Here is an 11,751-nt window from a genome sequence, read left to right as displayed (position 1 = left end):
GGAGGGTCCGTGAGCCTCTTTGTGGGTTTTCAGCTTTGCCCCTTTTTTTTTTTCCTTCTAAGTGTTGGATGGAAAGAAATAAAGACCATGGTCATCCCTTTTAACTAATATAAAGTATACAATTCCACCAAACACATAAATGAGTTGTTCCACTTAGAAGATGACACAAAGTTGTGTGTAAGACAATGGAATTTGTGGATGACTTTACCTAATTTTATCACTTTTAAAATTTTCCAATTTGCTCCATACTAATAAATTAACGCCCAACTTATATCTCAAAATAAAATCGAAGGTCAAAAATCCCGACTTTGTATCCCGAAAAAGTTTTTGTCCTTAACTTATCATAATTAACCCAGATTATTCCAATGTACAAAAATACGGGTTCTAACAGGTACACTAAGCTTCCGCTTAGTAGTGAGGTCCGAAAAAGGGCCGGATGACAAGCGTCTATTGGATATATGACAACAACTTTACCAGTTATGCTAAGACTCCTCTACACCTACTACCTCAAAATTAAATGTATAATTAACTCAAATGAAATAATATTTAACTTATGATACCTCCTGAAAATATATTGCAAGGCTTGATTGCATTCCAGGATTTTAACTTTATAATAAGGATCCTAAAGATAGCGACTTGCATTGGCTAATTTGAAATATCATTATAAAAACATGTTTTTTTGGCTCTCAATATGCAACAAAGAGAGTGAAGTTAACACTCCATGTCACTTGGCCCTGTTTTAACTACAAAAGATCATAGTTTAGAGGGGTTTGTAAACACGTAGTAATAATTTAAGTATGAAAATAACAAAATTTAGGATCACTACTAGAAATAAAGGGTTTTTCATCGATATTCAACGGGAAATAAACATGATTTTCCCACCTCATTTCCACCGAATTAGCTCACTGGGAAAATACATGGTGGAAAACCGATTCCCATTGAACGCTGGGAAACTTCATAATATTTCCATGTGAAAACACTATTATTTAGGATTTTCCCACCGACATTCAGTGGAAAATTCCCATTGAACATTTTTCAGTGAAAAATTCAGCGGGAAAATAGTAATTTTTTACTAGCGGATAATTTTAATATATTTACCCTTCTAAATACAAAATGACCTGTCTCTTTAAAACATTCAACGAAATCACTAAATGCTGCAGATTCATCTGCCCCTTTCTCTTATTAGCTGTTGGAACCCTAGCATAATGCATGTTTACGTCTAATGTTACATCAAACAGAAGTTGTTTTGTTTTATTTTCTTAAATTTGATCAAGACGGCTTCCTTCTTCTCTGGAAACACACTGACACTGCAATTAATTGTTAGAATTTCGTCCTTTTTTAAAGCATATTGTAACAGGTTTACGTGCCTTATTTTGCAGGTTAATAATTTCACTTATTATGGACAATCACTTGCGGGTTATAGTTATCTTAACACTTTTTGTTATAACGAATAAAGAGACAGATTCAGGATTTGAAGTTTACGAGTTCCTATAGCAATCTCAAGTTAAGATACAATAATAATTGGGTCCATAATCACATATTTATAATTAAATATAATATTTTAATACATATATAAAGTAGGAGCAAAGGCTACCAAACCTGTAGCTAACACACTGGATCCAACATTGCACGGACGGTGTAAGATAATTTTACGGCCACATAGAAGATAACCATAGGTAACAATCCATGTAGAGTGAAATTAGTAACGTGGAAAATAAAACAATACCGACTACAATACGTTAAATGCACTATCTAGGCATTTACTCATACATCATGGTAATCACTACCCCCAATAAGCAACTTCTGTCGCTAAGTGTAAAAATTAGTCGCTAATCATAATTAACTACAGCTTACTAAAAGATCATGTTAGTTACATGCTATTTAGCAACAAATAAGCAGCAAATTTGGTAGCTAATTCCTTTACTTTCTGTGATTTAGGAGAAACATTTATTGCTTTTCTTTTCTAATAGAAGGAATGATACTTGTTATGACTACCGGGTAGTTTGTTCATCTAGACAACCTAAATGATGCTTGTTATGACTACCGGGTAGTTTGTTCATCTAGTACAACCTAATACTTTCACAGAAATGATCAGACAAATTCTTACCAAACCTTCTTAAATTGTTGTCAATTATGACTGAATGTTTATAAAGCAAACCTTTTTTTTTTCGAATCTTTATATGGTTTGTGGATTTAACCATGCTCTAATGATATAAGCTCATATAAAGGAGTGAGTGACTAAAGGTTGTTTATTACAATTATGAATTCAACTCCAAAATAGTACTGAACAATGACTAAATTGATTACAGATGTTGACAGCTAAGCCAAAAGGGCAGAAAAATAATAATCATGGATTATTATCTTTTTCTTTCCCCCAGAATTCAAATTTACAGAAAAACAAAGTTACCAATCAAGACCTAGACAAAATGTCTCTCAAACAATTATTATCAAAAGGTAAAAGGCAAGGTGAAAAAGTACAAAAGGAATATATACAAAATAAAAGTACTAATAAAAAGACACCAAGTTATTTGTTTGCAAGTTAAAAACAACACATAGAAGAAGACAGAAACAACTGTATTCTGAAAATATCAATAATTTTCCCATTGTCCTGTTTTGCCTCCCTTGAAGACTAGATCCAAAATGTGAAAAACAACTTTCAATAAAAACCACAGTTTCATATACTTGCTCGTCCTTTACATTGTTACTGTTATTCACAAAGACACTGCTTTAATTTCTCTATGAGTATGGCTTTTTAGTTATTGGCGATGTTGACTTATATTAATCCTTACGCAATTTTCAAATATATTTGAATTCACATGGAAAATTAAATATTTTGACCCTCGTACTTTGAATCCATTCGCATTAATTGGAGGCTTATTTACGCAAATAACCCTTTTTAGGTCACCATTTAGATTTTGTCCTTATTTTAAAAAATAGTTCATATTAAAATATAGCTCTTTGTGAGATTTCACTGAGTATGTTGTTGTTATTGTTTGTCTAATGTCTGCAAAATTTTATGCCGTGGTCTAACGTTTTCTCGTAAGATTTTCAAATTGCACAAAGGGTATCTTTATACCGTGGTTTAAACGATCCATAAGTTTTAATAAAAAATTGAAAAGAGGATCACCTACTAACCAGCAGACCGGCAAAATTACCTAATTCCCCAAGGAGCACCTAAATTCAAATATTTCAAAAATATAGAAATGAACAAAACCTTTTAAACTTTGATTCATTTGTTGTCTTCTTCCTTGTGATCTCTCTAAACTCATATCACAATTCACAGCTCATATTTCATTTTCTTTTTTGCACCAACATGCCTATATCAACAATTGATCATTCAAGCTTAAAAAAACCAAGAAACAAACCAACCTCAGCCAACACAAACTCTACCTCTAATCTTCAATTTTCCAAGATTTCAAACACAAATGGCTCAAGTGTATCTAAAACTTGTTCAACTACAAATCCTAAAAAGAAGAAAAAATTTATGTCAGTGAGCTTTGGAGGGCTAGGATGTAAGGGAATGTTAAATTCGCCACCGGTGTCGGCTCCAGCAGTTATCAGATCAGCAGCACAATGGGAGACTACTAAACAAACGAGGAGAAAAAAAACAACATTGTCAAGAAGTACTAAGAATTCAACTAATGTTGTTTGTTGTGCTCCTCCTGGGATAGGCTCTGCTTCTGATGTTGCTCCTAGGCCAAGAACAAAAACTTCTCAAAGATCAAATAACAGAGAGGTAAAATAAAAGACTCTTATTATGGATACTTCTCAAAGATCAAATAACAGAGAGGTAAAAATAAAAGACTCTTATTATGGATTTAAGTTATACACACTCAGTGTACTTCCATATGTTAGCACCCAGTCTAGGTGACCAATTGATATTTGTTTAATAGAGTTATATGTAATTACCTTTGAACTTGCATAATTTTGTAATACTTGTTTTTACGTTGTCATTGCATAGAACTTAGATTCGTGTATTTCATGTGTTGTAATTATGACTTGTTTAGATAGAATGCACCTGTTAAAAGGAGTGAGATTGTCTCCCCTTTGTTGCTCCGACTCTCCAAAAATACACTACTTTTAGAGTATCCGACATGCACTTGTCGACATTTTTGAAGAGTCAGAACAATACAGGTCTCCCCTGATGCCCCTGGTTACATGTACTGAGAGTCTTGCTATCGATTTTACAGTTTACCTCATTTTGTGTTCAGCAAGAATATTTCTTTTTTGGTATATAGGAAAATACTAATGTTCAGTAAGAATATGATATCATGGTATTATGCTCTTCAAACTAAATTAGCTTTTACTCATGAATTTCAGTATAAGGACTCTAATTTTAGACTCATAATATTTTATATGCTCAGTTGTCTATTATTGTACCAAATGTCTATAGTTACCAAGTTGTAAAATGACTGATCAAACTCAGATTAGCTACAAAATTTCTCTGCTTTTGTCTGGATTAAGTTCAACATTATTAGTTTGCTTATTCTTTGTGTCATTCTTATAGTTTCTACTTGTGTAGACCTTAAATCAGCAGTTGTTCTGTACTACTACTTCCCTTTCAATGGCACAAATTTACTAATAGAAACTTACTAAATTGTGAATGTTTTGGATTGCATTGGAATAGCACTCTCGTGTTGCGCGGAGAACTGCAAATGGTGAAGATATTTCTGGGTCACGTATGTCTAATATTAGGCATCAATGCCCCCGTTCTCATCGTCGTCCTCCTGTAAGTAATAAAAACTTATCCTCATCCAGTGTTTACACCAAAAGTACCCTTATTAACTATCTTGAGAGTTTTTGTATGATCAAATTGTTGTTTTCTTTTGAGTATAGCAGATTATGATCCTCAGACAGAACCTGCAATTTGCTAGAGACTTAGATGGGGATGATCAATATGAATCCTGGAGACTGGATGTAGATGATATGTCATATGAGGTTCGCCTTTTATATACGCTGACAGCGTAAAAATTCTTGACGTTTTCAATATACACAAGTTAATTTCTTTACAATATACATATGCAATAATTGAACTGATCTAGTTTATTTTCTGTTGCAGCAATTGGTTGCACTAAGTGAAAGGATTGGGTATGTAGGCACAGGTTTAGCAGAAGAGAAGATAGTCCAATATATAAGAAAGTTTAAGCTCTCAACAACTGACTCATATTCAATGCTCATATCCACTGATAAAGCCTGGAGATGTACCATTTGCCAAGTGAGTTCACTATTCCACTTATATATATATATATATATATATATATATATATATATATATATATATATATATATATATATATGTTTTTATTTTTATTTTTTACGCAATGATAAGAGTTGTCGTCGTGTGACGAGGAGGTCATGTGTTCAAGCTGAGGAAACAGTCTCTTGCAAAAAATTGCAAGGCAAGGCTACGTACAATAGATCCAATATGGTCGGGGCTTCCCTGGAAGCTGGATCCCACACATAGCGGAAACTTAGTGTGCGGGGTGCCCTTTTTTTATTTTTTACACAATGATAAGAGTTGTTGCCGTATAACCAGAAGGTCATGGGTTCAAGCTGTGAAAACAACCTCTTGCAGAAATGTAAGGTAAGGGTGTGTACGATTGACCTAATGTGGTCCCACCCTTTCCTGGACGCCACACATAGCGGGAGCTTAGTGCACTGGGCTACCCTTTATTTTTTTTTAACATATCGATAAGAGTTGTGGCGAAACAACCTCATGCAGAAATGCAAGGTAGGGCTACATACAATTGTCCTAATGTTGTTTTCCCCTTGCTCGGATCCGCACATAGTGGGAGCTTAGTGCACCGAGCTGCCTTATTTTCCTAAAAAACATAGCTCACAATAACAGAATACTACTGATATTAACATTCTCATTTACAATTAAATATCATTTTTGCAGGAAGGATGCAAAGTTGATGATGAAATTGGGAAACTAGAATGTGGACACTACCATCATATTGAGTGCATAAAGAAATGGCTTATGCAGAAGAATGCATGTCCTGTTTGCAAAATTGCAGCAGTCCATGAAAATTGATTATGGACAAATCATATTCCTATCCCTTTAATGTTAAATCAAAGTTTTCATTCAATTTTCTCTATTGTCTTCAAGATTTTGGATCAAAACAAGTTCTTGCCTCAGAATATATATAGTCAAGAACATTAAATTCAGAGGCATTAATTGTTTTTTTGGTTTTGGTTTTTAACATTGGTTTGTTAGGGGTGGGATTGAATGACGTTCCTCACCACTTCAATTATATGCTGGTTCTGAAAATTGTATTGATAAGTTTGTTATGTTATCCAAATTCCCCTTCTTTTCTCTAACATTCTTCTCCTCCTTTTCTTTACCAATTTCACATGCAATGTTGACTTCCTTAATGCCCATTAATTGATAAGTATCAAGTGCTGAAAAACATTTTTTAGTATTGAAATTGATTTTTATAAATAAACAGTTATGGAGTGATTTACAAGAATAGCTTTGAAGGTGAGTGGTCTTGAACTTTAGATCACGCTTGTCTCATGGCAAAACTTCAAATTTACAACTTTCACTTTTGACCTTGAAGGTACTCCCATGAGGAAAGCGAGGATAAAAAAGATCAACCAGACCTGAGTTCAACACCACCCATTTTCAAGGTCATTGGGTGTAATTTCTTGAAAGAAGGTGGGGTGTGCGCTTCTTTAAATTATAGCTATTTTTCAAGCAATGGTTATATTCTAAACAGCAGTCCTAAAAGCGGAAATACCCAAATTTCTCAACAAAACACTAACTGTATTATACTTATTGAATCCAAGTTACAATTGAGAATTAAAACGACAAGGGTAAGAAGGTAAGCAATACTAACGGGGAAATTTTAAAATAACAGGGGAAGAAGGTAACTAGAAGGATATGATATATTAGATCATAGAAGGGAAATGAGAGGATGACAAATGAGCCATAGCTTATACATAATACGCATAAGACAATTGCTCCTAAGATGCGCTATTTATCATCCTGGATTCCCCACATATCCACTTAATGGTATTGGACTGCTTTGTTATTATTGGTCGCGGCTCATTCATAATAGAAAATCTTCCCATCAAAAATCCAACATTTTTTTATGCGGATTGTCCTTCAAAGGCACTGGTGTTTAATTTTTCCCCCTCAAATTGGTGGTCTTTAATTTTTTCCTTTTGCTTAATACCTTGAGGTTTTGGGTTCGAACCCCAGCTCAATTAAAAAAAAAAAAAAAAAAAAAGAATTTCGCAAAACAGAGGTTTAAATACGCAAGACAGAGTTTTGCATTCAAAACTCTGCCTGATGCCTTGCGAGTCCAAACTCTACCTGACGATTTTTTTTTTTCTGACTGAGCGGGGGTTCGAACCCGAAACCAAGGGATTTTTAGCGAAGAACAAAAATTAAAGACTACCAATTTGAGGGTCAAAAATTAAAGACCAGTGCCTTTGAAGGCCAATCGTGCAAATGACCCAAAATCCAATGGTCCATAAAATAATTGGGCTTACATACACCTCTCAGTTTTGGGCCTATTGGGCTTTGTCATAAGATTTGTAAACTCTACTGAATGCAGAGGGTAATAGCTCCGTCTCACTATTCCACTCAAAAGATCTTAATATGCTTCGATAAAATAGTGTGAAACAGTTCGAAAGGATTAATTATAGTTGATGTGAACATTAGGTTATTCGAGAAAAGATGTTCCACTATAAGAACAATGGGTAAAAGTGCCACTTTGTGAGTGTGATTTAGTAGTCAACGAATAGGTGTAAACCTTTGAGTTGAGGGTTTAAGTTTGATTAAAGACAAGAAAATACCGTGATGATTTATTCTAATGTACTAAACCTTGATTGGCAGAGTTACCAGATATGTGTTGGTGGGAGGTAATAAATATTCGGGTGAAATAATTGATGTGATTGCCTGGATACTGAACTTGGGTAGGCAGAGTCACCTGGTATAAGTGTTGTTGGGGTAGTAAGTAGGATAATCAACATGCAAATGAGAGGTAAGGTATCCAGTAGGATAACCAACACGCGCTTAAGCCAGTCCGAACATTAATATTATCATACAAATTCAAAAAAAAAAAAGATCTAAGAAAATATGGTTAAAATCAAGGGTGTCTCTTTTTAAAAAAATAAAAAATAAAAAAAATCAAGGGTGTCATTGTTCTTTCCTAATTCATCATCTGCAGTAGCAACTTGTATACGGTTTTACCAGAAGCCACCATTTAATATAAGACTTGTTCAATGTGGTCCCTTAGAATAAGATTATTTTCTCTGGATGAATAATGTTACTGGCTTTCCTCTTCCTATGATGTTTACAGCTTTAGCCGCACTGATTCCAAAAGTATGTTTGAGCAGCAACATAAGCAGTTTTTGATGCAAAATAGTCTATAAAAATTAATCCAGGGTGGCACATTTATAATTTTTCCTTTTAATTTTTTTTTACTATATTGGTAAGTTCTTATTATGGTGGCATTGGTGGGGGTCGGGGAAGTAGTTGGAAGTCTAAATCACAAGGAAAGTATCTATGCTATTAACGCAATAAAAGCAAATCTCAGACAAGATTTAATTGTTGATAAAGATTTTCACAAGAGGCACAAATTAGACTTAAAGGAACATGACTTAAGAGAACCATAAATGAAGATACCAAGAAAGTAAAATTTCTCATGATTGCAGTTTAAAAAAAGCAATAGTTGAAGCAAAGACAAAGAAAATGGTGCTGGCTAAGCCATGGCAAGGAGTCAGCAACAAGGACACTTGTTGTTAACACTAATGTGTAACCAAAGGCAGATCCAAGATTTTTAATTTATGAGTTTGGATTCAAATTTAATCATGCATGTCTAAAAGTTACTATAGTACTTAATTAATTAAAAATTTCAACATACATATAGGTCGTCCAAATCGACATTACTGGTTCAGATGAGCTCATAATTATTGACTACATCCATCACTACGTCCAACATTATTCTTAACATTCAAATCTAGCAAAAGCTACTTGGTACCAATCTCAGACAAATTAAAGTTACATAAACCTTGTACTTTTTTAAGTAAAATAGAAATTGTAATTAACCATATACTGTAGATTCGGGAAAAAAACAGCATTGAGTTAATAATACATGGTACCATATCAAAAGTGTCGAGAATCTTTTAATTGATATTTTATGCTCCATTCTGAGCTGGGTATTTTGTTACAGAAGATCTAGTACATTTATCAGAATATTGAATAACAAAGAAATCATGTACGAGATTTAAGTTATTTATACTATTGATGTAAGGTCAAACTTATCCACACCGGGTGTTTACACCAAACTAATACAACTTATCAAGCAATGCTTATAACTTACTAATAGATTACTTGCCAATTTTTTAAGTAATTAATCAAGCAATGCTCACTATAGGCGAGGGGATTTAGGAAACCCACTACTTTAAGAGCACTCATCTTAATTAAATGACTCTTGCAGTAACGGCAAAAAAATAAGAGCAACCTAGACCATGAAATTCAAATTATGAGAAGCAATCCAAGCGTCCTACCAAATTAATATATAGAATTAGGGAAGTACCATATTAACTTAAGCTAACACAATGCATGGGCACATGTCACGGTTTGAAATTGACTATATTATTCAGTCTCTTCAAAAATATTGTTTGGTGTGTTTCGAATTTTTTAAAAATAATACATTTTTGAAAAATGGAATATCTATACAGTAGCATTTGTAAAAAGTCTGGACAACATAGAAAATTGAGCAGCCGATCGAGAATCAAGAGGCTGAGTTCGTAGTATGCCAATTTGCATGTGTATGACCAGTAAAATCATGTGCATTATTGTCAGTACGTAGGGGCTGAAGTATAGGTGGAATTGATTGGGAAGGTTGATGAATCTGAGCGTAGTTCACATTTGTGCCTGATACCCAATCCTATTGAATGTGTGTGATCAATCTTATCTAAACTAAAAGTTTAAACTACTAAATAAAATTTAGTTACTCATAAATTATATTATGTCTCAACACGTTGCTTCACGTGCAATTTTTTTTTTCGTGAATCGAACACGTGAAATTTTTGTTTGATAATGGTTGGCAATGAGACCCGAACCCAGAACATTTGCATGTTCTGAGACCATATTAAAATGTGTAACTATTTTATCTAAAAATTTAAGCTTTAGAGAAGTCACGCTTTTAATTTCCTAAGTATATTGTGTCTCAACAATCTGAATCAATTAATATGACAGTCGAGATCGAGAATATACAGAATCTGGTCCAGAAAAATGCAAGTAGGCTACCACATATATAAAATTGTCATGTCACCTTACATTATATCCTCATGAAACCGCTTAAAAAATAAAACTCATTTCCTTACCCACTTAAAAAAATATAAAACTCACGATGTGCCACATTTTAGAAGACGTCGAGTACGAGTATAAGGTAGGATCTGGAAAAATGAGTTTTTCTTAAAAGAGAAAAATATTCAAGAAGTGCTACGTTGATAATATGTAAGGAGAGTTGCTGAAATGATATTTTGCTTATGTCTTTGGGACCGAAATTCACATGTTTCTGTTATAGGAGTAATAAATATAGTGTCAGATTTTTCGTTATAAAAATTATTTTTATGATTTTCGTGGAACGAAATACAATTGATTTTGACTGAACATATGTATCTTTTTCAAGAAAAGGAAAGATGGTGACTAGAATTCAAAGTAATATGTATGGCTAAACCAAGGGTGCCCCTTGTGTTTATCACAACAACTCTATGGGCTCATGAGTCAGTTTCCCATTTGCTGATTTGCAGTGCAACAGTTGTGAACAGTTTTAGTGGCAGCTGCAAACATTTAATACATACATGATACATGACTTGTTTAATGTTGGACTATTTACTAGGTGAATCACGTAATTCTAGTTTTCTCCAAAAGGGTGAGAACCCAAAAAAAAAAAAAAAAAAAATGAAGAAGAAGAGGAACCCATGAAGGAGTAAAAGGCGAAAGATTACTTGGATTTGATATTTACTAGAGGCGGCAAATCATATGATTAGGTTATAATAATATGGGTATAACCTCTTAACTATTCGTTTTGATTCACATAATAGTTATGCTGAGATTACAATGATAAAATTATTTATATGATGATTGATAATAAAAGATTTGTTTTATGGTGATTAATAATGATATTATCATCATACATAAATTAATTACATACTCTAATAGGGATAGATGTACGTTTACGACACGGGTTCGACAAAAACCAATAGCTTCGGCTCAAGTTATGTATGTAGTGTAAAAAGATTCATTTAATATATACAAATTATAAATTCAGAAACCAAAGAACTCTAACATGCTAAAATTCAGAACTCGTGAACTTCAAATTTTAAATCTACCTCTGTCTAAAGTGATATCTTTAAATCGCTTCATTCGTGCATTATTAATACACACATTCTCATCTCAAATTCAACAACATATAAAATTAATACGTAGACTTTCACATAACTTAATACCATTATTAAATTATGATAACGAGAAGAAGAGAATAGAGAAAAGGTTCAAATTGGCCGCAAAACTTTAACATGAATATGAAAGAACAAGAATAAAATGACCAAAATTTGGCAATTTGTCCTGTTCGGCATTCATATTCAGCTAGGGCCTTTTGACATATTCCACTATTTGATTTTTTTTTTATATAATCATCTGGTATCGATATTTACAGGTTCGAACTAATTCAGATTCGCGTCGAGTAAAACCCATTATCAGTGTTTCTTCATTCTTAAAGCTTAAACCCC

General features: G+C 33.4%; 1 protein-coding gene across 2 annotated transcripts; it reads left to right on the top strand.

Annotated features, from left to right (window-relative positions):
- Positions 1–3,097: 3,097 nt before the first annotated feature.
- Positions 3,098–6,321, top strand: LOC132067620 (probable E3 ubiquitin-protein ligase RHG1A). 2 transcript variants are annotated; one of them, XM_059460908.1, is made up of 5 exons: positions 3,098–3,736; positions 4,628–4,729; positions 4,840–4,938; positions 5,060–5,215; positions 5,900–6,321. In XM_059460908.1, the coding sequence occupies exons 1-5, from the start codon at positions 3,314–3,316 to the stop codon at positions 6,032–6,034; spliced, it is 915 nt and encodes a 304-aa protein (XP_059316891.1). In that variant the 5' UTR covers positions 3,098–3,313; the 3' UTR covers positions 6,035–6,321. The 2 variants fall into 2 exon arrangements, with proteins under 2 accessions (XP_059316891.1, XP_059316889.1); XM_059460906.1 differs by having other exon boundaries at positions 4,837–4,938.
- Positions 6,322–11,751: the final 5,430 nt, after the last annotated feature.

This window comes from Lycium ferocissimum, chromosome 8, assembly GCF_029784015.1.
Source record: "Lycium ferocissimum isolate CSIRO_LF1 chromosome 8, AGI_CSIRO_Lferr_CH_V1, whole genome shotgun sequence".
NCBI classification, from domain to species: domain Eukaryota; kingdom Viridiplantae; phylum Streptophyta; class Magnoliopsida; order Solanales; family Solanaceae; genus Lycium; species Lycium ferocissimum.
The sequence above is the reverse complement of the archived record's forward strand: the minus strand, read 5'-3'. Positions and strand labels throughout refer to the sequence as shown.